The 26223-nt window shown below is 42.2% G+C and overlaps 1 protein-coding gene across 2 annotated transcripts in view; it reads left to right on the top strand.

Moving 5' to 3' along the window:
- The first annotated feature begins 325 nt into the window (after positions 1-325).
- Positions 326-26223, top strand: part of LOC138265423 (fetuin-B-like) — a 37585-nt gene continuing 11687 nt past the window's right edge. The window contains exons 1-5 of one of the 2 annotated variants that reach the window (XM_069213120.1): positions 328-636; positions 20425-20532; positions 23639-23726; positions 24038-24201; positions 24724-24831. In XM_069213120.1, the coding sequence (XP_069069221.1) occupies positions 439-636; positions 20425-20532; positions 23639-23726; positions 24038-24201; positions 24724-24831 (666 nt within the window). In that variant the 5' untranslated portion in view covers positions 328-438. Of the gene's footprint in view, positions 637-20424; positions 20533-23638; positions 23727-24037; positions 24202-24723; positions 24832-26223 lie in introns of both variants that reach the window. The other variant, XM_069213121.1, reaches the window with a different exon arrangement.

Below are 26223 nucleotides of genomic sequence, written 5' to 3'. Positions count from 1 at the left end.
CTTTTATAATGTTACAGTCGATTGTAAATCGATAGGACAAGGTCAATTCGCCACTAATAAAGTGCAAAGTGGGCACAGTCCTTTCTATTTGTATAAATTGTTTATGTATGCGATCCTTTTATTCCTATTTTATTCTTTATGTTTTGGGTCCAATCCACAAAGCGGTGAACTATTGGGGTACTTTTGCAAACTGCTACGTGCCTTTGTGAATCTGCCCTCTGTGTTGATGGTCACATTGATAGCAGCAAGTCAGTGACCACCGGTAAACATTATCCTTTTAATCATTTACTCTAAAGGTTGCAGAGGATCAAGCGTTATAAAAACCCAAGGGGTGAGCTAGTCTTTAGCTTTTTTCGTTGGCTTGCTTTGAAGCCTGCCTCCTGCTCCAGCACTGAACAGCTTACGGGGGGGACCAGGCCTTCCCAGGGCCTTGAGAACATGAAGCCGATTACTGCAGCCCTGTGCTGCGCGCTGCTGTCCCTCGGCGGCGCCCTCAGCCCTCAGCCTCTGGTGCCTGAAGACTGCAACGCCACAGACGTCCAGGCAGGCTTGGTCCTTGATGAGATAAACAAAGACCGGGATGAAGGTTACATCCTCAGCCTGTTCCGCGTGGCCGACGCTCACAGCCAACCCGTGGTAAGAGCTTGGGGGTGTCTCCATGCCCTGTCCGCAGTGCTTAATTTGTAAATAAAAAGGTGCCGGTGCCCAAAGCCCTCCTCTTAAACGCGCGGCTGCTGCAATTAAATGTGTGAACCCGAAATACTGAGGCAGCGTAATCCTTAAACCATCTCGGGCATCTCCAATCCAAATAAAGCCTCTCCCTGCCCCATCAGCTCACTCTTGTAGCTTTCTGCTTTCTCCCTTTATGACACTTTTTCGTTTTTCTCTTCCTCCGTCTTTCCCATATATATCTTTTGCTCGCTGCATATGCTTGAGGCATAATAATAAGCCCCGGCCCTAAAAAATAAGTGCCGGTGGTCCGCACCGGAAACAACAAGCACAAATTAAGCACTGCCTGTCCGAAAGCCTAGAGTTAGGGGGAATGTGCATTTGTCTTAAACATGGTCAATAGCTCTCTGTCCCTTCACATAGAAAATACTTTTCCAAATTAAAAATTATCTGCCCTGCGACCTCACCAAAGAAAATGGGCGTGGTAAGGGCACTGCACCAATGTCTTGCAATGTATTTAGCAGCAACTCTAGAAGGGCAGGGAGGACGTGAAATAAGCGTAGAGGCTCACAATGTTGCGACATTGTGGGTGTTCATTAAATTTCTATTGCGTAACCAATTTTGTCCCTGCTGGGTCCAATTTACCTTTGCGAAAAAATCTGCACCTAAGGCGGATTTTCCGCAGTGTTCAGTGCAACCGGCAGATGTAGATATCCGCATCGAGATATTGTGAATCCAGATCTGGGATCTGTGAGCAGAAGTATCACTTTTTGTGCACCTTGGTTACACTTAGGTGTGCGAAAGTCTTATGGCTAAAGTGCATAATCACTTTGCATCAGGTCATGAGCCGCTCCATTGGTTTCAATCTGCATCTTCATAGACTCACTCCTCTGAGAAATGATGCTAATTTTATAACAAAAGGGGTCTGTATGGATGGAGAAGGAGTGCAGCAATACATCCTTCACAGTTTCCAACCCCTCTGGGCCAGCCTTCACCCTTATCAGGTTGGTAAAATGTGGATTATACAGCTCAAACTAAATAGCTATGAAATGAGAAGAGTTGGTTCAGATACAGAGTTCTCAAGAATGTGAAACGTAAATAGTAATTTTACAGATTTTTATAAAAAATTGCATAAGTGCGATGCTTGATGGTAGGTCTGTTGCCTTAAAGGGAATTAATAGCTAGATGAACAGTCCGTGAAATAATATGCTAACAATTCAGATTCAGAACTGAGTCAGGGAAAATAAAAATGCTGTACCCCCTCCCCGCAAAATAACAAAGCTCCTGATTTACAAACTGGACTTTGTAGTACGTTTTGTAGTACTATAGTAGCACTATGAAACTTATCACAAAGTGCTAGTCACAAACTGCACTTTTATAGTAATGTACACATTTGTAGTAACACACTTTTGAGTAAGTGTACTAAATCTCGATATTTAGAAACTGTACTTTTACAGTAACGTACACATTTGCAGTAACTTACATTTTTGTAGTAAGTCCCTACCTCCATTATTTTCTAAGGGAGTGTGGTGCTTACCAGTGGTTGGCCACGTGTAGTGCTGAACTTACTCAAAAGTGTAAGTTACCTTTGTAAAGCAGGCCCCACATGATTGAGTAGTTCTTTGCACATCGGTAGGTGAACTAGGTTAAGTCAGGTTGCCAAGATCCAGAGGGGGCAAAATGATTTTGGCTCTTTCGCTTGCCTCAGTGTAGAGCAACTTGTTGCTTGTATAGTTTTTCTTAATTCATTTTTTTTTTGGTAAGAAGCTGGGTGGAAATAATGGATCCAAACATGCAGAGTTTTACGCAACAATGATTCTTCCAATGTTTGGGGGGAATGAATTGGGGAACCAGTATAAGGCAATAAAACAACTTTCCCAAGTGAACCAGGCCCAACACTACCTCCCCTTACCTTCCCCTCCTGACCCACCCAGCACAAACATGTATAATGTAGTTTTCAACTTGGGATCGGTCACCTTCATAAGTCTCCCATACATTCATCTGGATGTCACTCGGGCAGGGCTATCATTTCCGTCCGCATAGTCAAGTAGCTTTCCCACCGCTCCATTAAGTTACATCTCCCATCCTTAGCTCGTGCGTCTCTCCATATTGAAAGCTCTGCTGAGGTCCACCGTACCACGTCCATTTGCCATGCTGTGAGTGAGGGGGCAGCCGCTGCTTTCCAGGACATGGCCATACGAGGCTTCCCAAGGAACAAGGGCCAGAGCCTGGAAAACCATCACTTGTTTGATTGTTTTCGTTGCCACCCTGTGTGCAACAAGCAGGGTGAGGGGGTAGAATAGAATTTGTTATAGCAGAGATACAAGAGGTCACAGTGTGCCAGTAATCCGTCATCACAGGGCGTACCCAAACCATATGAAGCAAGTCTGCCCTTTCTTGCCGGCATCTGGGACATTGGGTTCTCACACCTAGGTACATTTTGCCTATTCTATACGGGTAAAGATATGTGTGATGTAGATAGTTGAATTGTGTAAAGCGAAACTGAACATTCCACATTATCAGTATGATGGACCCCAGGCTTCTCTGCCAGGCATCGTCCATAAGCTCCATAGACAATTTAACCTGCCACCATTCCTAAGGGGCTGGAAGTAGGGATTGGAGTGATCCCAATTCAGAGTTCCGTAAATAACTGATATTGCTCGTCTCAAGCTTGCTATAGTCAGCATCAATTCCAGCGGACCAGACTCTGGGAGTCCCACGTTCTACCAGCCACCTCACGGAGGGCCGAATATAACAGAAACTGTTCCTGGGCCAAACTTCCTCCCTCTATCAGGTCTTCAAATTTGCATAGTGTACCGTCTCCCACTATGTCACCCCATGTCGTGTACCCTTCTTCCATCCAGGCACCTACTGAGTGAAGTGCTTTGAAGTGCTTTGAGAGCCCTACAGGGCAGTGGTTCCCACAAGGGTATACTGGGGGTGTATGGAGCTCCCCTGCACCTGCAAAACACATACTTTCTCCAACACCATACTGCCACTTTCACCAAAACATTCGGCACTGCACAATAGGATGGACATGTCAAGAGCCACCCCATTAGGAAGCACTCTCCAAGATCAAGATCCAGTGTGTCTTTTTCAGGGCAAGGCACTTAGTGCAGCCAACACAGTGGCCATTGAAGTCGGGCTGCAGCATAGTAAGGCTCATAAATGGGAGCGCTTAAGCCACCCGCTTCTAATGTTGGAGTCGCAATTGCTACACTGTGTCTCTTAGTTTACTAGATCAGGGAGGTGAGCAGCAGATGGAGCTCCGAAAAAAAAGGTTTTCTTCAGAATCACCAGAAGTACTGCAACAAACAAAAAGGAGTCAGGGAAGAATTTAAATCTTTGTTATGGGAATTCTACCCATGGGGGACAGCAGCAGCTTTGTCCAAAAGAGCAATGTTTGCCTGATTAAGATGAGTGCCCTACTGAAGTTGCCATCTATAAGATCCTGCTCCAGCTGGACCCCTAAATATTTGAAAGTATTAAATGCCACCCATGGCAAAGGTAAGTTTGCATCTGGAGTATGCCATGTCTTGGGCATGCGCAGTAGTGGAAAAAGGCACAACTTTCCACAGTTGATCTGGAGTCCAGATACCTGGTCAAAATCGATCAAGCCAATATGACCACTGGTACAATTGATGGATCTTTTTCAGATAAATCAGGTTAGCATCATTGAGACCATCTGTGTGTGATCTGTGACCCTGTATCCCCATGAGAGCCCCTTTTTCCGTAGTAGACAAGCTATGGTTCTATGGCCAGGGCAAACAACAAGGACAGGGGCAGCCATGCTTGGTCCCGCGTTCAATGGGAAAGCTATCTGAAATAATGTAACTTGTGTGTACCCTGGCCATTGGGGAGCTGTAGAGGACCTGAGTACATCTGCAAAACCCTGCGCCAAATCCCAGGCTCTGAAAGACACCCTGTAGGTAGTTCCATCCCAAGGTGTCAAACGCCTTCTCTATGTCCAAGGAGACCACTCAGCCTTGAGTATCTGTTCTACGAGTCCAGTCCATGGTTCTAAACAAACAATAGATATTCAGGAATGTGTTTCTCCCTGGAATAAACCTATTCTGGTCTGTATGGATCACTGTGTGTACCATCGGGGTCAATCTACTCACCAGATCTTTCCCTAACACCTTGTAGTCTAGGTTGATTAGTGAAAGTGGACCATATGAAGCAACCTCTAGTGAACCTCTTTCGGGTTTTGGAAGTACCGTGATCAGAGCTACTTGCATGCTTTCCGAGAGGTGACCACACTCCTTGGCTCATTTATATAGAGCCAAAAATCGTGGAGCTATGCTGGTGTGGTACAAGGCATAGAACTCAATAGGCAGGCCATCAGTACCAGGTGTCTTACCTCTGGCTATATACGTAATGGCTAAGGAAACTTCCTCAAGCATTAGTGTAACATCTAAGTCTTGCAACAATAAGGGACTGAAAAGAGATGTGTGAAGATCGCCTCCTGGGTGACACCCGGCAAAGCTTGGTGCAATCTTTTGTAATAGCGTCCAAATTTCTTATTGATGTCTAATTGGAAGTTCACTATGGGACCTGCGTGTGATCGGTTAGCTCTGATAGTAGTGCATGGGTGTTCTGATTTCACCAGCCATGTCAGTAAACTATTGACCTTGCCCCCCAAGTCATTCTGTCAATTGGTGTATTCCTTGAAGTCAAAGGTGGCCAGTCCCCTGGATAGATCCCTATAATAGGTCCTAAGACCTCCAATACTGGATATGTGGCCAGGTTGGTCACCCACTCCCCCTTCGCTGACCTCAATCTATCCTCCAGGTTCAACATCTCTGCCTGAAGAACTTGCTGCATACCATGCCACATGGCCATCCACACACCATGCAACACTGCCCTGAATGCATCCCATGTAGTCATTCCGTCCGAAGAGTAGCCTTCATTCTCTGTAAAATATTTACCTATGTGTTCCCCCACAGTTGTCCAGAATGTCATGTCTGCCAGCACCTGCGGTTGTTAGCGCCAGGTAGGGATGGCTGGGCGTGGTAGTCCCCAGTGAAAACTCACCATCAAGGGGCAGTGGTCAGATAGTGTTCGCCTTTAGTACTCCGCTGGTCTGTATTCATTCACTAGTGACCCTGGGCTGCATACTAGGTCAATCCTTGTGTGAAGGGCATGTAGCGCAGAGTAATGGGAGTAAAAAGAGGGGCTGGCCCACATTGGAAGCATAAAGCACTACTAAGGTGATTGGATCCCCATCCAGTGTCCCCTCTCTAATGACGTATTGGTCCTCCAGGTCAATTAAGTTGTAAACTGGGGCAAACGGAGCTCCTAGGGCTACCCAGAGTAGGACCGCTCTGGCATAAGCAGAGTAAGTGGTGCCCAGTATAAGGTCTCACCAGCATTTATGCAATTTCAGGAGCTCACCTGCTGTTCAATGTGTCTCTCCTTAAGGCAGGCACCTTGAATTTTGCGTTGTTTTCTATAGATGCCCATGCCCCTCACATTCCATGTGAGAATGTTACATTCACATGTGGTCATGAGTTTCATGAGTGTTAATGAGTCCCATCTGTGATCTGTATGGTGAGGATGAGGAATAGCAGTAAGGAGGTCGGGCAAAGAAAAGGAACATACAAATCAGTAAAGAAGAAACAAAACCTCAATAAAAATCCCCCATAAAATCCCTGATCCTAGGCCAAACCCTCAATCGGCAATGGCCAAGCACTGCCAACAATGATTGAGCAACTAACATCAAGGCCTTGCCTCAATCTGATGTCCCTGAATTAATATAGGAGAACGAGTAACACTACTACTATTTATTGCTTATTACTTAAAACCTTTGCAAACAAGACAAGTTATACATAAGACAATACAAAGAAAAACGAATGTACATAAACATGCTGTCCATAAGAATGCTCTCTGGGAGGCAATCACCCAGGTATGGGTTCAAAAAATAGATTGATACAGGCAATAAAAGCCTGGGCTGATTGCCTTTTTTCGGGCACTAAGTCAGAAAAAAAGAAGATTTTGAAGTAAAGTCTAATGGCCCTTTGTGTGGGCCGTCAGTTCAGATTGAAGCAGCTTGATGAACTTCCCGAATTTGGCTAGGTCGGCCGGTTCCTTTAGAGTGAACACCAGGGATGTAGCCTCCATGCACGATCTTAGTCTTAGTGGCGAAGAAAGAGAGGTCTTAGGAGAAAGCGGCGTGCATTCATAAGGGCCGGACAACAGCACAATAGGTGGATGAAGGTTACAGATTTATATTCACAAAGCCTGCAACCACTGATAATGGTAAGGGAGTTCCATTTAGGATTTAGCTCTTTTGTTCTCAGGCTGAGCAATCTCACAAAAGCAATTTGTGTCACACAGGTTTTCCTAATAGGGTGGGTAACACATGGCCATGGTGCCAAAAGCTGTGTGGTGCTGCTGTAAGAAGCAGCTAGTGCTTCTTGCAAGGGAGTCTTGTTCATTCTTTCCAGACCGCGTGGCCGGGAAAGCGTTTTTGTCTGTCTTCTCAACACAGATTTGCGATGTGTGATTGGGGATACCTGATCAGCTCTGCTTGCTCAATTTGGAGGTTGTTTAAGGCTGAAGTTAAGTATTGTGACCAGGGTTTGTGCTTGCATCAAAGATGTAGGGGAGGACTGACTTCAAGGTGTTAAGTGGGGCCATGACTATCCTGTGGTAGTAGTTCAGGAAGGCCCCCATCAAGGCGCAATGCTGGCCCTCCTGACCAAATTCCAGCTTTATCAGGTGGCTCCTTATGTACTGTGGCAACTTGAAGACTATTGTAGATTTTGACAATGAGCTTTTCAATCAGTGTGACGGATTGACCAGGGAATGCTTCATGACCATAATTCCTTGCCTGGAGAAAAGTGGCTTTAAGAGTTTGAAGGATTAACACTGCTGAGGGTGTTTCTATTGAGTTTTTGAGCTGGCATATTCTAGTTGTTAATTAATCACCCTTTGCCTGCAGGTGTTGAAGGTGGGCTTTAGGTGTTCCCTTGGCTGAGAGATAGACTCCCAGGTAGTTGTACACATCCGTGTTGCAGACGGTGAGTGGCCCCAGTTTCCAGCAAAAATGCTGATGTTTCAGTGACCCACCAAAGATTACCACTTTAGTTTTAGTAGCGTTTGCCTTTATTTTGTTTGCCAAGTTGTTGCTGTGCAATGCTGTTAGTGCTTTTTGTAGTTCGACTTTAGAGTGATCCAACAGGACAATACCGTCCGCATATTGCAGCAGGGTGACCTTTTGGTTACCAATTTTTGGTGGAATCAGATTGCCTTGTTTTAGCGCCTGTGGCATATCTGCACTGTAGAGGTTAAATAGAAGCAGTGCCAAAACGCAGCCTTGTTTTAACCTGTTGGTGGTGGGAATCTCCTTGCTGACTGTAGTGGGTAACAGTTTGACCCATACCCAAGTGGGTGTATATAACAATGTTATTGCTCTTAGAAGCTTGTCTGAGATGCCTCTGTTTTTTAGCTTGTTCCATAGCAGGTTCCTGTCAACAGCGTCAAATGCTGTGGAGTAGTCTACGAAGCATGCAAAGAGTGGAGGGGATTTTTTAGCCACAGCCTCGTAAGCTAGAAAAGAAAGGGCTATGATGTTGTCCATTGTCACAGAATTCGCCCTGAAGCCAGTTTGGTTTAGTGGCACTATCTCTTTAGCCGCTGCACAGCTTTGCAGTTCTTCCAGAAGGACTGAAGCATATCCTTTTGCGTCAATGTCCAGGAGGGCGATAAGGCAATAATTGCCTGAGTCTTGTCTGTCCCCCTTTTTGTAAATAGGGTTTAATAAGGAGCCTCTCCAGTTCGGTGGTACTTCCAGGCAGTCAAGGCAGGAGCAATACAGTACAGAGAGGATTGGTGACCAGAGCTTCAAATCTTCCCTATAGATGTATGAAGGAATTCCTTTTGGACCGGGGGCTCCCGACTACCTCATTCTACGCAGAATGATGGAAATCTCTCCGGGAGAGGGAGCGAGTCCCATGGGTGATTGATGCTCGTTGGTATCCAGTTGCCCCTCTGGTTGTGTCTGGAAGGGTTGATCAGTTGCTTAGAGTTTTTTTACATGTTCTGCCCAAGAAGCTTAATTTATCACAATGTTTGACTTATCACTCTGTCTAATCTTGTTTTTAATGTATCTCCATAGTTTACCTTGATTGTGTTTTCTTGTCAAGGTGTAGATGTGAACAGATTCCTTTTCCGCTTGTTGGCGTTATATCGACCAAACCAGCTGCTTGTGTTGTTTGGTGTATTTCTGAAGATTTGATGCTAGTTCTTTTTTTTCTATGGGGTCGCTCGTTTTGTCAAGTAGTCTTCTCAATCTGCCAAGATTTGACTTACTCGCCCCAATGGAATTGTAACGATGAGTTTTCGTGAAAGGCCGTTGGGACTTGTTGGAGAATCCTGCATGTTGCAGGAGATCATTGGTGATATCTGGCCATTTATTTCGGAGTGAGTCGCTCGTCAGTGACAACAGAGTCTGTCCATTGCCACTTTACCACAAGTTGTATGCTTGGGATCCAGTGGGTCCCCATTTTATTCTTCTGATTATTTGTGATTCTTCTTCCCCCCAAGGCATTCTGATTGGCTTATACGTTTCCAGGCTCCCTGGATGCATATCAAAGCTTGCTATGGAGGAAGGTGATTGCTTGCCTTTAGTACTGAAATTTAAAAATATGTCAGGTTGTTAATGGCTTCCTCAGTGGAGAAGATATAATCTGGAGTTCTCTTGTTCTGGAAAGTTTTCGGAAACTGTTGTTCAGAGGCACTGACTTTTTGAGACTGCTGAATGAAAACGAGGCCATGTTTTTTTAAAGAATTGTTGGAGTTGGCGGCTGGCGAGACATTCCGGGCAGACCAGGTCCACTCTTGTTCCTAATGATCTGAGATTGAAATCTCTGCAGATTATGATGTTAAAGCCGATGTGATCGCAGACCGCTTCATCCAGTGTATCGACTAGTTGTGCCTTGCTTTCTACTTTTGCTTGGCCGACTATATTAAAATAGAAATTGATTATGAGAAATTTTGATCTTCATTCCTTGTCGAGATTTCCAATCTTAATATTTATAGCATTTCATATTAGTGGGTTATGTACTAACTAGGAAGTCTAGATTGATGTTTAAATAGATCAAGAGGCCTCCAGAGGGTCTCCCGCAGATGTTTGTTTTTGTAGATGACGGTAGTATTTCATGGAAGCCTGAGATAGCCAATGAACAGGTTAACCAAGTTCCTTGTAGGCATAATATATACCCATTTGTTAGGGGTTGTTGAGCTGTGTTGTGGTTTAAGAGTCTGTTCATGCCTGTGATGTTCTAAGAGATGATTTTTAAGTGATGTTCACTATTGTTGTTAGGAATAATGTTGGGTTGTTCTGTTTGGAGTATTGGTGCTACCGTTTGGGCTACTCGCATTCCTGTGATCAAAAAACACTTTTCTATTGCTGCTCGTTGGGGTGGGATAGTCACAGTGATCAAAAGACACCTTTCTGATGCTGCTCATTGGGGTGGGATAGGTACAGGATATAGTGAGTTTGGTGTAACGCTCGTCTACCTTATGGTGGGAGGTGCTTTTTAAAATGCTGTGGGTGCTGACTTTCTGGTGCAAAGTTTGGCTTGATTTTTTTAGTGAGTGGGGGTATTTCTGGTGACCCATTGGTGCTATCTTTATGTCCCATTCCTCCAGGTATAGTTTGTTTATCAGTATCGTGTCTGCTAATGTTGGAGATCTTCAAGTCATTATTGTGGCTTCATGATGGTTGCTGTGCTTGGGCAGCACCTTCACGGCTACTCTCACAATATCATTGGATTTTATATTAGTTACCTCTGGTAGGGCCTTAAACAGCCTTAGTAAGTTTGTACAGTTCAGGATGTCGTGGTTGCCTTCAGAGTGATATAGGGGTACGAGGACTAGCTTTACTGGAGGTATGCTATTTCCCTGTTCGATTGCCCCCTTTGTTTCTGTATCGATGTCATTTGGTGTTCTTGAATTATTCCTGTTTGTGGTGACGAGTTTAGGCTCATCTGGTGATTGGTCTGGTGTTCCGGGCTTTTTCAGGTTATGATGCGGGAAGTCTGAACTCGTCTCTACTAGGCTGACCGGCTTGAGGTCCGGAATACTTTTCGTGGCCGTTGGATTGCCCGAAGGCTCACTTGTTATAGCACTTGTAGTGCCGTTTGAACTGTCTCAGGCTAGTGTCTGTGTGAGTCGGTTGCAGGCTGACTGATAGGCTGAATGGACAGAAGGACTGCATTGTTTTGACCCTGTGTTATTGTTGTTGTGTACGCCAGCTGGGGCCAGTTGTAGTGAGTGTTGGTTAAACGTTGATTGGGAAGCTTCCTGGTTGCCTTGAATTTTTTTCCCATACTTGTATATTTAAAGATAGGGTATGTAATTAGTTCATCTGAGGGTACCATTAAAGGGCCCCTTTTTTGCGCTGCCTGTTGTGTCTCCTTTTTCAGTTTGTTCTTAACTTTTTTCAGCCTTTTTTGGCTCTTTTTGAGAGCATTCTTGGCCCACTAAAGGTACCGCTGTTTGTTGGATCATTTGGCTCGATTTTACTCCTTCCCATTTCCGCACTCCATTGAGGTGGAGTGGTGGATGCTCTGGCGTGATCTTTGGAACGTTATGTGTGCACGGGCTGACATTTGTAGCAATGGGCAATTCTTCTAATTGGGGCGACGGTGAGGCAAGTGGAGCTGGCAGAGTGCACAGATCTGTTTGGACTGGTTCCATCAATGGAATGTGCAATGCCTCCTTCTTAAGCTGCTTTCCATTCCGTAATCATACTGGTCAAAACTTCCGGTAGAGATGACAGTTAGTCTACCAGTTGCAAATAGGCACAAGCAGGTGCTATAGTATTTAAGAGTAGCCCATTTTGTCCGATAGCTGTTACCTTCACTTCTATTTTGATGATGGAGTTTTCTAGTGCATGTATTAAATCCAGTTGCATTTCTAGCTTTTCTGATTGCCATGTGAGGGCACTGATTGTGGCTGTTAGGGTAGTGTTAATTGAGGCCAGTAAATTATTGTGGTCTATGTTAGTTTAATTGCCAGAGGGATTGCCTTCACCTGGGCTTCAGTTAAGTTCAACTGACTTTCATTGACTGGCAGATGGCGTGGAATGGTGCTGGCGCAGGGGGTGCTACAGGAGAAAGAGTACCCTTTCCTCCTTTTGTGGTGGTAGTAAATTCCTATCACTCATTCCTTTCCCACCCTCCCAAGAGGCCCCGACAGGAATGAGACATCACCAAAACAATATATATGGTCCATTGTCAGGTATTCTGCAATACATCCGCAGTCATTGGAGTGGCAAGGGGGCCACCGCACAGTTCGTCTGGTAGGTCGATGTTGGGCATGACATCATGTGATGCTCTGGTCTCTTCATCCGAACTGCTACTATCCGGACTGGATAAGGATGCCTGCTCTGCAGCATTAAGCGCCTCTGCTCTGCCCAGTATTGCCGGCATTTTTTAGGGCTTGCCACAAATATTTCTAGTAGAACGTTTCCTGTTTTGTTGGGTCTTCCAGGCTCCATTTGGAGCCAACTGGGAGGAGTGTTGATAGACGCCCGAGACTCCAGCCAGGTCCACATTTCCTGCGGTGTCAGAAAAAAACAACGCCTTGGTGCCTGGTATGACCAGTAGCTTTACAGAAAGTTACATCCAGCGTACATTGCATTGTTTCACCTCTCGGAACGAATCTCTCATTGATCGTAAGTCAACCGAGTAATCTGAAAAAAACGTTACAGTGTGTTTCTACACGGTCCAGGGACCCTTTGTCCTAGCAATCTGTAGAATATTTTCTCTAACCCTGAAGATGAATAATCTTACCACCACAGGATGAGGGGGGGGGCAATGGGAGGGCAATATCCTGGCTGCCTATGTGTAAGTTCCACAGTAAAGACCTTCCCTCCAAGTACCTGCTCCGTTGGCCATGTCTCCAAGAATAGGTCCATACTCGGGCCTTCCATGCCCTTGGGAGGCCCACTACTCTAATATTGTTTTGGCGTGAGCACCCTATGACATCCTCAGCCCTAGCTCATAATTGTGCCACCTCTTTCTGTAGAGTTTTGATCTTGTGGTCTTCACAAAGGAACACCACATCAATCATTAAAGCATTTAGTTTGGGCTCCAGTAAGGACTTAGGGTTACTGACAGCTACTAGCAGTTCTGCAAACTTCTCCATGTGATCCTGCAGGTGTCTCTCTACAGTCAATTGGTGTGCCGTTGACCTGGGTCCATGGTGGTGTGCACATTGGGTCCGTCACCCTCTTTTCCCACCCTGACTTTAGACATGTTTGCACACTTCAACTAATCGTGCGCTTTCTGGATATGGTGTAAGGGAACAGTGTATCAGAGGTCCAGTGGGGATCTTGGCTCGGCCAATGCCCTGCGGGTGCGCCACCCACTGGGACAAGCCTGAGGGTCCCTGATTCAGACAGAACCAGAACCAGAGGTGTCTTGCAGTTTTGTCACCCATTGAAAGGCCCCAACAGTCATCATGTAGGCCCGTAGTCTCAGAAGGGCTGCCTGGAAGGTACACTGTGGAAAAAGATTCCAAAGAACCTCATGCAGTGATCTTTGAGGGCTACACATCTGAGTAGCTATGAGCAATGGTTGTCTCGCTCACTCCAGGCAGTCGGGCCCTCACCATTCAAAATCATACACGTGGGAGCAATGCCTTGATGGATGGAGGATGCCCTAGGTGAGTAATGTACATGGAGGTGGGGTGTCCGTAATGAGGGGATCTCCTTTAGAATACACCATTGCACTTCACCATAAGTCTCCTTACATGTGGTATCGTTAGGCAATGCAATGTATTGGTAGGGGGTCAGAGCCCTCTCAGCTCTCAGTTCCCGTAGTGCAGCAAAGCAATCTCTCAGATCTCCTGTCAATCTGGTCCCCTCTTTATTTAAAATGGCGACCCCAGTAGGCGTGGCTGTTGTCAAATGTACAATGTCCACAATAGCAGGGTGAGGGCCACAGTAATCAAGCATTTCTGCATGAGCCGCAATCTCTGTGTAAGGGCTGCCGGAGGTAATGTTGATTACAATCAAGCCTGAGGGGCTTCCATTACTTCGCTCTGATAAGGAGCAGGGCACAAGGATCATCCAGGTCTAGGTGCAACCTCCCATACATCGGGGCTGACAGTCTTACCCCAGTTAAAAGTGCAGTGGTCATTGCTACAATCCAGGGGTGGAGGCCGCTGATGTGTAGCAGGGTTGGGCAGGGCGTCGGGGTAGATCCTAGCCTTAGGTAATGTCAGTCAGCTCTCCGGGATCTTCATGACCATGCAGAGTGCGGCATGCAGAAAGTCGGATCTCCACCCTTGTGAATGGTCAGACACTCTCCTCTGGCATGCCGTACAGGCCCCAGTAGCACAGCCGCGCAGGCAGCCTCCACCCGTAAGAGTCTCTCGTGCCTCTGGCTGGAAGTCAGAAGGGACACACTTGCCTTTTGTGGGCTAGGAGTGATAGTTTTTGACTGGAGCATTAGTATTGGGGGAGGATGTGGGCGGATGAATGTGATGACAGGCAGGAGCTCGTATTTATGCGACCATCCCATTCGCCACCTTGGACACGCCCCCTCCTTGTTGCTTGTAGAGTTAATGCATGTCTCACTTCTCAACTTCCTTCAGTGCCCCTGAGTCTAAAGTGCTGCTGAACCACCAAGCGCTGGCAAAGTAGATGTTACCATCTAATACATAAACATGTTTCTCCAGGAAAGGCCTCAAGGAGTTTCCATGGAACGCTCCATATGGCCTCCTGGTTTGGGTTCCCAAAGGTTTTGTTCCATGAATATGTAAAGGCTTGTTGTTTTGATGTTGGTGAAAGAAACTTATGAAACTGTCTTTGGTCACTGTAATCAGTAGGATTCTATCTAAAATACTGCTCTCCAAATAACTTATGGCATTGTTGAAGAGGTAGGTGGCTAGGTTAAGGGCCCTCCATACTTCAGATACGTATGATACCCAAAATAGTCTTTGTTCTGTTGATCAAACAGTCACTGTGTTATGCTAATTTAAGAAAATGAACAAAAAAAACAATGGCCTGATTCACAATGGTAAACTTACACTTTTGTGTAAGTTTGTTATTTTTTTGCTATTCACAAACTTCCAGTTTAACTTACTGATAGTCATTTTACGACTGCACAGACTCAGCATTCGGGGTGGACAACTCCATATATAAAAAAGGCAGGCCTATCTTTTTATATGCAGAGTCATAAAATTACTATGAGTAAAAATAGAGTTATAGTTTGTGAATACTAAAAAAATTGTAAACCTACACAAAACTGTAAGTTTACCTTTGTGAATCACCCGCTAATTATGCAATAGTAAATGCCTTACTCATAATTAATCCAGTCATCCCAACGCCTATGACTCAAATCCAAGAGGAGTCTTAGAGCAGTTTTCTCATCTAAGACCGGACCTCTTTGAATAGGTTGTCATGTGAAGAAAGTAAATTCTCATAAATGTTTGGGGTAAAAGACAGCTGAACCAATATTTTTCTGTCTTGAAATGGATAAATTTCAATGAGCAGGTGGAAGGTTCCCAGCATGAGAATTGTTTGTAAGCTGCACATTTGCCTACAGAGTTCACTTGGAGTTTGCATTGATTACATTTATTAGGTCCATAGTCAAAGCAAAGTCAGGACAGAGTGGACTAAGAATAGTAAACATTAGGGCCCATATTTATACTTTTTTAGCGCCGCGTTTGCGCCGCTTTTTGACACAAAGTTAGAAACTACAATACTATTTTGCAAGTTTGCGCCGCTTTTGCGTCAAACAAAAAAAGTATAAATATGGACCCAGATTTCCAAAGAAATTATCAGATACACCCGTTGCAAAAATACACATAATTCGGCCCGTAAAACACAAAATAAGTGTCCAGAAAGCAGAGAATTGGAATGGCTTTTACTAGAAAAAACTGAGGCATGGTGTAAGCTTGAGTGAGACCCTTATTGACCAAAAACGAACCAAAAACCAGTATACAGAACACAAATCAGCAAGATTTAGTGGGGAACAATACATGTCAATAGCAGTTGATTTTTTTACAATTAAGAAAAATGTGATTGGTTCAGTTCTCACAGCTTGCAAGAAATGAAATACTGTATAGTGGGTATTGCAAGGACTTAAAAATGTACCACCCATTCTTAATTGCGACTGATGTTATGTACACATTTACAACACATTTTTAGTCAAAAATATTCTCTTGAAGGCAAAGTAGTGACTATTGCTTAGTTCATACCAACAACTTTAAGGCAAAATGTTAAAACCCTTGAAAAATTTGTTGAAGGGTCCCAAAAATGTCACGCCAGTTGGCTACATCAAGGATGTACAAATAACAGATTTGTACAAGAGTACTGATATGGCACCTTATCATAAGCCTACCACTGGCGAAAAACAGGGGAACAAATTAACTTTGTCATAAAGTCAAGTCTCATAAGTGTTCTAGAGTCTCTGGGCCTAATGGACTACCAATGGATGTCTTCGAACAAAAAACAGTAAGATGGGCAAAGTTACTAACTTCACTGTTCAACTATGTAATGGACTACTGTCTTTTCCATCATCATGGAAAGGGGCACCCTTGCAGTTCGTGTATAAAACGGGCTTAATTGGTGATCCAAAATATTAGATTTAATAGCCAAGCTACACTCAAAGTGGAAGAGTTGTCCTGCTAAAACATGTGTCTTCGCATGTCTTTTGCATTTTACCCAAAAGTTGGTTTGAAAGAGGAAATTCAATGTTAGGTATTATAACCCCTTCAGCTTTAGTGTCAAGGAGACCAGATCCTCGGGGCTTGCACATGTTCCCAACATGTCCACCTCTTGGCAGCTCAAAACTCCACTAGTTATTATAGCACAGAGTTAAAGAATGGCCAAGTGTGGGTATGGGTTTTGGGTTGGGAACAGCGGGGAAGGAGACCTGTGGAAGCAAGAGTTAAACAACACACTTGCAAGATTAATCACAATGACTTTCAATAAGCTTTGTTTCAAATAACACTTACACTGAAAACATGAATGGCCTAAAGCTTCACTATAACTAGGCCTCAGGAATCTAGGTACCTGGAAATCAAGAAAGGTTGTGCAAGGTTTCATATGAACATTCCAGAATTAACATATCATATTTTGAACAATGAACACTATCCAAATAGTTCTTAGAATAATCACTGCATTACAACAAATATCAAAGAGCACCTGGTTTTTCTCTGCATGAATGAACTGTACTAGAATCATGAATAACACTGCTACGTCACACTCTGATTAATAGTGCCAAGCCTCAAATGTTCAGGAATTATTATGCACCTTAATCAAACTGCACATCAAGATTTCAATGCGTAGAAATGATTGCGCACTCTGCCAATCTGTATTTCAAAAGTTAAAACGCCAGGAATGAATCGGGCACACTGTTGCTGATTCGAAAATCTAGATTCAAATGCAATGAAAACGATCGCGCGCACTGCCGATCTGTAATTCAAGAGTTAAATGCCTGGAATGAATCACGCACACTGTTGCCGATTCGAACATCAAGAACCAAATGCCATGAATTGATTGCGCACACTGCCGATCTATACTTGAAGAGTTAAACGCCAGACATGAATTGCGCACACTGTTGCCGATTCGAACATCACGATGCAAATGCCATGAAATGATCGCGCACACTGCCGATCTGAATGCCAAGAATTAAATGCCAGGACTTAATCGCGCACACTGTTGCTGATTTAAACTTCACGATGCAAATGCCATGAAATGAACGCGCACACTGCTGATCTGAATGCCAAGAATTAAATGCCAGGAATGAATCGCGCACACTGTTGCTGATTCGAACTCCACGAAGCAAATGCCATGAAATGATCGTGCACACTACCGATCTGAATGCCAAGAATTAAATGCCTGTAATGAATCGCGCACACTGTTGCCAATTTGAACTTCACAATGCAAATGCCATGAATTGATCGTGCACACTGCCGATCTGGATGCCAAGAATTAAATGCCAGGAAAGAATTGCGCACACTGTTGCCAATTTGAACTTCCCAATGCAGATGCCATGAATTGATCGCGCACACTGCCAACCTGAATGCCAAGAGCCAAATGTCAGGAATGAATCGCACACACTGTTGCCGATTCGAACATCACAATGCAATTGCCATGAAATGATCGCACACTCTGCTGATCTGAATGCCAAGAGCCAAATGGCAGGAAAAACAATCACACCCGAAATTGTATGTTTAGGCCCAAAACTCGAATGTCACTGGAAACGGAGTCTGGAGCCTAACCCGACCTCCGCCTTACGGCCCTGCTTGAAGATCACCAAATAAATGAGGGCAGGCCTGGAAATGACTGGATAGGCCTCCGGGACAGGAGCTCAGGAAAATGCTGCTGCTCTGCTCCGGGACCTCTGAATAGTGAGCACGTGGAGCTGGGCTGGCTCCCTTATATAGAGCCAAGCCCCGCCCATGAGCCACACCCAACCATGCTGCAGGAAAGGCTTCTAGAATGTCTTAGAATAAGGACCACACAGTGTAATCCTGCAAACAAGCCTTGCAAATGAACAATGTATTACAAACAGCATTAATGACTTTTCATGGTAAAAGCTCTGCAATGCAAAAAGTTAACAGACTGCATAAAACACAATGCATGAAATATGCCCTTGCATAAGGACTGGGTTTTTGCATTTACGTCGCCCGTAGAGCGCGCACTGTCCTGATGTTGACATTTAGCCAATAAGAGCCTTCGGGGCAACTTAACTGGTCTGCTTGCATACTATGTTAACTATAGTGTAACGTTTGATCAGTTGACCGCTCACGTCTATAGAACAGATCTGGTGCAATACTTTGCTGAACATTATAGTTAAATTCCAACCCCTCCAACTGAGTCTCCTCCAAACTCCAACTCAAGTTGAGGAGACTCCCCCCCTCAAATAAAGACAGAAAATTGAGGAATGATAGGTTGTGTCTTTGCTCCACTTGTATTTCCATTGTATACCCCCGACCTTCTGGCCAAGATTAGATTTACTTTAAGTTGTTTCGCAAAAGGTGGGTGGTGTGACAATCAGTAGTCTATCACAGCGGTCTGACAATCTGCTGTTGATTGCCTCTGATCTAATCAGATTGCTAAGATTACTGAAACATCTGCAAGAAATTAAACATTACCCATCTCACAACAAATATAAAGAAAATTAAAAGTAGATTTCTCGAGAAAGAAGTCTAGCCTTAGTTGGCCTGTAAAAAATACTATGATAAGTTGAGCTTCTATAGTTAGACATACCTATGTTTCACATTTTTCCTAATATGAAATGTGAAGCACACTTAAGTAACTTGAGAAACACTGCTACATTGTGACATTTGACCTAAAGACATTTCGAATACATTATACAAGCCAATCTACTGAGGCCTCTAATATCAGTATTTAAGGTTAGAATTGAACTGGTTAAACGGTACGGTTCACCTGCCTTCATGGGATAGTTATATGGCACTATGAATACAATAACAATAAACTCTATTAGGAAACTCGCGAACCTTCATCAGTCAAGGCCAAAATGCAGGGTACACCTAGAGTTTGAGTTCTCACCTAGCTCTTTATTAGGAGCTTTTAAAATTATATTGCATGATGAAACAGGCCAAAATTGGGGCCCTAAAACATGCTACACGGTAGAATTTCAGTCAACCTCAATAGAAAAAATTAGTAATCACATTCCTAAGTCTTATTTTTTGGAACTCTTTATATAATTGACACTTAGGAAACAATTTGCATTGAGGCTATGCATTTTGTTAAAATTCTTATTGCTTAAAATAATATAAACTTGTTATTTAACTGGGATTGGGATCTACTTAGGTGGAAACATTATTCACATTAGGTAAGCTTAACTCCAGAGAAGCAAACCTCTAGACTCTATCTTTATCCGTAATGTTGAAATCAAATTTTGAATTTCTCCATCTTAGATGCTTAATTTCTCATTATGACACTTTGAGAATTCTTGGAAGTCATCTGAGCATGATTGTTTAAATGTGTTGTTCATTATTTCAGGAAGGGTGGTCTATTAACCACATTTTATTTATCTATTGAGTAGTCCATGGTTTGCAAATTTAGGGCCTGATTTAGAAGTTGCTGGGTAGATACTCTGTAAAAAATTTGACAAATATCTCGTCCCAACCCCCATTAAAAGTGCCATAGGAAATAATGCACTTATAGTAAAGTGGATGGGAACTCAATCACATTCTTGACAAGAGTAACCCAAGCGTCAAGCTCTAAATCAGGACCTAAGTATTCAAAAGGAACCATTACAAATAGTATTAGTGGGTGTTCGAAACGTTTGACTAGTAGGATCACTGCTCAGTCAGGAAGAGGTTCCTAGGCATTGTAAACAGTGTATTCATCCTTGATCTGTTTCAATTGATCTGGAATAGACTACAATGAATTCTTTGTACTTTTGGTATTGAAAAGGGCCAGCCATTTTTGATAGTGATGATGTATTTTAAATTATACAATAACATGTTTATTAATATTACAAATTTGTCCTGGTATTATTGTTGTTATTATCATTATTACTAGGTATTATTAATTGCTATTATCATTACGATTATGATTATGATTATTATTATTATTATTAGTAGTAGTATTATTATTATCACAAATGGCTTGGACCAGTCAAGACGTCCAAGACTGATGTGCAACCTCCACCAAATCTTCCCCTCAACTCTGCCAGAGACACACGGCTTGAAGTTAGGCTCCTGGTTCAAATGGTTTATTCTTGTAACAAAAATATGCTTTTTTTTAAATTATTTTAGGGACCTGGAAGAATATTTTACTTAACTATTGATGTGGTGGAAACAAAATGTTCTGTCCTCAGTAGGAAGAGCTGGAAAGACTGTGAAATCAACCCCTTCCATCAAACGGCAAGTAGTATGATAAGTATATTTACATTAAATAATTACTGTTTTGCCAAACATTGATTGAACTAAAAAAGGGTGCACTTTCTTTTAGTTCTGCCAGTAGCCGAGACGTTTTGATTTTACTCAAAATATCTATATAATATCCTCAGTAACAATGCCTTTCAGCCAGCCCTCTTCATCCACTGGTCTTTTGTTGTATCATCCACATTTTTATTTGCATTGTACAATATAAAGATATTGCTAGTCACCAAGGAGTTCCATAACCATGTAGAGGAAGGAGACTGAAATAGTGCAATGGGTCTAGTCTTCCAAGCGAAACAACATAGTTTGGATTGGGGCTTTATACTTGTCAGCATCCTGTATACTGCGTGCATTATAGGGGTGATATCTTCATTGATCAAAAATGCATATTAACATCCTCCAATTTAGGTACGGGCCACTACCCCTAACGTCTAAATGGGATAAGCCACTTTCCTCAACCTTTTGCTACTTTTGCCCTCGAATAAAAGAAACTGAAGACCATTTTCAGTTTTTTTTTGCCCCCAGTACTTAGAGCCATGTAGGAAATGGATAATTGCAGTCAAACTTTTGGGTGTTAGACACTACTGGGAGGCTCTGAGAATTTTCAAATATGACTCGAAGGTGCTGATAGTGTTTGCAGTAGCAAAGTACCTTGAGCATGCATGGCGCATTAGGCAGAGGGGTCTGCCCTAAAGTAAATCTCAATTCTGACGTTATGCTGGCTTCTTAGGCTGCGATCTTGGTGTCTATAGGGTTGCACCATAGCTACAAATAACACCTCTTTATGAATGTTTTCCTGATTTTGTGGTTCACAAGAGTAGGGCTAGGAATAGCCAGGCGACATTTTGTATATTAATGTTAAAAAAAGCACTTTAGCACTTTAATTAGAGTATGCCAGGTAGATGATATCTTAATGCCTGTTAACCGCCTTCCTGCTCGACGCTCCCTGAGCAGGGAGAACATTTTATCTTCCATTCTTCTTTTTATAATATTTTACTCTGTTGTCATGAGCATGCGTCCTTTTTATTATATGTTGTCCACCTGCATCTGCACTTTATTCTTGGGGGGCCTATGTGCTGGTTACCAGCATCGCAAGGACAGGATTTAATCCAACCACCCTCAGGCATTTGCCCTGGGTGGGTGGTTGGGGGCAGATTGTGGACATAATTTGAGCACATTTGTCTTTGAAATGTGTTCCTTCTTTTTATATGATCGTACATGCACCTTAAGGCTCATTACTTTTTTTAATCATGTTTTGGGTTGGTGATTGTGTCACGGAAAGTCTGTATATTTAAATTGAGAATCACTGTATTCCCGTGTTTGTATTTGTTTCCCACATGTGTGCATATGCATCTTAAAATCATATTTGCTGGCCACATTTTATACCTACATTTTATTGATTGGGTTTTTGATACTTCTGTGTAGATTTGTATGGATTTGTCGTTTTAATGCACTTTTACCTGTTTTTGTGTACTTTTATGGTTTTGTCTGACTGAAATACAGTAACTGTCTTAACATGATTCAGGGTCGATGAGCTTCAGTGCCACATAAAGGCTCAGCTTTTTCATTTCATACTATACCATTCTCTTATTATAAGGAAGCTATATCTGAATATCTCTTACTTATGTGAAGTAAAGATAGGACATAGCAATGCATTCTGTTGTACCAAGAATGCCAAGGCATTGTACCCCACTCAAAGTCTGATGAGTAATGGAGGGAAGAGTGGCGACAGAGGGTGCTATAGAGCAGGTTGCACGAGTAAAGGAATTTGGAATTAACAAATGTGTGTTGCCATAGAAGCACAGATAAAAACTTTGCAAAATCTCTCATGGGTCTTCATTTATTTAAAATATGAATTAAATAAAAAATAATAGCATGTTAAATAATGGTTTTAAAAAGTTATGCTAAAATGTACATATAGGTAGATAGATAGATAGATAGATAGATAGATAGATAGATAGATAGATAGATAGATAGATGTATATTTATATATGGAGAGATTATTTAACAATATAAAACTAATAATTAAACAATGTTTAAATACATTTAATTTCATATACTACAAGAAATGTAATATGAAAATGATCAAACATATATATAATAAACAAACATAGAATAGAAAATATCTAACCTAATTTAAATATTAAAATAAACATATTGGATAGTTTTATTTAATACCTTAAATGGAATATACAAATCTATATATATTTAAAAGAAAGTATATGCAACCGTAGGGAAGGTTTTGGACTTTGGAGGTGTTAGATTTACTATTGCCACTTCGGTTTAAGCAACAGTAGGGAAGGTGTTGGACTTCAGAGGTTTCGATTTGCTATTCCTACTATAATGTAAGCAACAATAAGTATAGTGTTGGACTTTGGAGGGGTTAGGTTTAATCTTCTCACCTCAACCTCAACATTAGGCAATGAGTTGGACTTAGGATGTGTTAGATTTACTATTCCCACTACAGTCTAAGTAACAACAGGCAAAATGTTGGAATTTGGAGAGCTTAGAGTTACTGTTCCGACTCCAGCCTAAGCAAGAAGAGGGAAAGTATTAGACTTCAGTGAGGTTAGGTTCACTATTCCTACTCTGGTCTAAGCAATAGAGAATTTTTCAGCTAAAACAGCTTGTTAATCCATTCAAACTCCCCTTGCTTATTATTCTTAGACAACATAATCTGAATATCCCATTACTCTCTGAAGTAAAGAAACACATGGCCTCTATTTTTTTTATTAAAAACCTAATCCACAAATGATGCTGGTTTTGCAAGGTGTGTTAAAGGTTCCTAGAACTACCTTTTCAAACTGCTCACCACTTACGTTATACTGAAGGTACTTTGGCACTGAAGCATATGTTGGCAATGGGTTTATTTGCAATGTGGTCCAGACTAGAGTCCTAATGGCAAAATTAAGTAATGCCTTCAAATACAAGACATACATGCTGTATTGCTCAATATGTAGATTATAACATTCTAGAAATGAATGATCAACCAATGCCAGGTGAAAATAGGGAATTTTAACCACACACAATTATGTAATATTGCAAATGAATGCTATTCCATTTATAATGTGACCTGTTTCTGACCTAGGTTTTTGGACAGTGCAAAGCTGTGCTTTATCTCAATTTGCCCTGGAGGAAAGTGAAACTGTACAGTTATAATTGTACCCTCAGCACTGGTAACGTATCACTTCAATAAATCATAATAATGCATGAGAAGGCATTAACTCCCAAAGACTAGGTGGGGAGTAGAGTGAGTAAAAATGGAAAATGAAATAGCATTATACAATAAATATGGGAATTACAAGGTTAATATTCCTTGTGTAAACTTTATCCTTAGCTACGTGATTGCCTGGTCATCTTTGAGTACATTCTAATTTCTATAGAAAATATGCTTTCATGAGTTAGTACTAAATATGCATCTCACTAAAACAAAGCATAAGAATGTCAGTGTATAGAAGAATGTAATATTTATTTTTTACATTCACAGTTCCTCCGCGATTGATTGTTGGTATGTGCCCAGATTGTCCACTTTTATATCAAATCACACCTGAATATGTACAGAAAGCAGAAGCACTTGTTGAAAAATACAACAAGGAAAGCAACAATACCAACTACTTCATTCTTGATAAGGTTGAAAGGGCATCGATGCAGGTGACTATCAACTGCCCACTATCAAGACTTGAAAAGTAACTTCTGAAGTTTTCTTGTTATTTAGAGATATTACAATATATTTTATAGATCATATATGTACTTTAGAAAATTGGGCTGGGCAAATGTTTTTAGTTTATTACTAATAAGGACATAATAAATGATTGTATTAGAATATGACAAAAGGTGTATCAATGTTGAGCAACACATCATGTTCATTGTAAATTGGATAGTATTGCCGTCAGTGTTTATTAGCAAAAAACATCAGTTATGCATGGATAGCTTAGATATTGCATCAATTCCCACAGTTGAGATTTGCTTGTAATCATGAATCTAAAGTGATATATATGACAACTCCTAGTTCCAGTGCTCATGTGTAGTAATATGCAAAGCATTATACATAGATTATAATTATGGAGAATATCTGAGATTAAGACTATTATTATTAATATCTTTTATGTGCACATATTATAAATATTCAAATGTACCTGCATATTTCTCATAATGGCATTTTCAATCTTTCAGTGGGTGATTGGAGCATCATATTATATGGAATTCAGTATTAGAGAGACCAACTGCTCCAGATTAGTAGAAAATACGTCAGACTGTGAGGTCTTAGAAGATGACAAAGCAGTAAGTACACAGTTGAAAACATATTTCTGCATAACCTGCACAAATGATGTTCAGAAGCAGCAATGTCTCATGTTCTGATATTAAATGCTATAGAATGAAAACATTGAAAGAACTTTTAGATATTCACTTCCATGGACATTTTTACATTATTTGGAAGACAGACATATTTCATGACATTGTTTAAAATGGGTATTTATTTTAATTGCAGGAGGAAGAGTCAGAATAACTAGGGATTGCATGAGAGAAAAAAATCAATTTGACTTATCGCAATTTCTTTTAGAACACATTTATCTGAAAAACAAACTCTGCAAATTTACCAAAGGCATAATGGAAACAAATTCAAACTTTAACATTGTAATGAAATTGCAAAATACAATTAACTAGCAGAATTACAATTTCACATTCACTTACTTTGAACAGCCTTGCATCCATATTTTATTAGTAAGGGGCTGATTTTGGGTTTGGCGTTCTGACTGCCGGACCGCCGTCCAGCAGTCAGGAGAAAGGTGCCAAGCCAGTGCCATCCTGACCGCTGCATTACAACACTACTGCCAGGCTGGCGGTGTGTCTGCAGCACTGGCACTGTGGTGGCATGCTTCAGCTCATAAAGTGAGCATGAAGCACATGTCGCCGTAGAGCAGCGCCAGATGCACCTCAGTGCACTGTTGGCATGCACAATGTTGTGCATGGCAAACAGTGTGCACCAACAGTGCAGGCATAGGGGGGCACAACATGTGCCCTCAGCCACACTGCCCAATGTGCACAATCACCTCTTTGAGGCCCCTTCCCTGCCTTTCTGCCAAGCTTTTCATGGTGGCGTCCCCACCATGAAAAGCTCAGCGGAAAGGCAGGTCATAGTCAGCACAGCAGTACCGGCATCGGCACTACCACAATTTATCATGGCTTTCCCTACCTCTGCAGGATCCAAGATCCTGGCGGTTGCGGCAGTCTTGTGCATTCAGTCCGGCATGGTCAGAATCTGGCGGGCGAACCACAGAGGAGGCGGATGTTGGACCGCCATCGAGAGTACGGCGCCTGCAGTACTCATAATCAGGCTCTAAGTAATTGAGCACTTCATATCCCTTCATAGTCATCACTGCAAATCTAGGACCAAATGTATTAACTACTGGTGGCAAAAATTGTGTTGCAATTTCAGAGCAGTAGTGTTGGACCAGTAAAGACCTTAAGGAACCATCATGTGTACTAATAGGTCAGTTTGCTAATTTCCGATTTGGAGTGAGTCGCAATATGACATATGTTGTGATTAATAATAAGGTATATTACATATTGAGAATCTCTTCAGTTGGTGCCCATCACAGAGATGCTTGCCTGCTATGGTCAGCAGGCCACCTTATCTGTGATTATCTTTCAATATAGTAAACTTTTTTTTTT

This window comes from Pleurodeles waltl, chromosome 11, assembly GCF_031143425.1.
Source record: "Pleurodeles waltl isolate 20211129_DDA chromosome 11, aPleWal1.hap1.20221129, whole genome shotgun sequence".
NCBI lineage: Eukaryota > Metazoa > Chordata > Amphibia > Caudata > Salamandridae > Pleurodeles > Pleurodeles waltl.
Note: the sequence above shows the minus strand (reverse complement) of the source record. Positions and strands in the feature narration are given on the sequence as shown.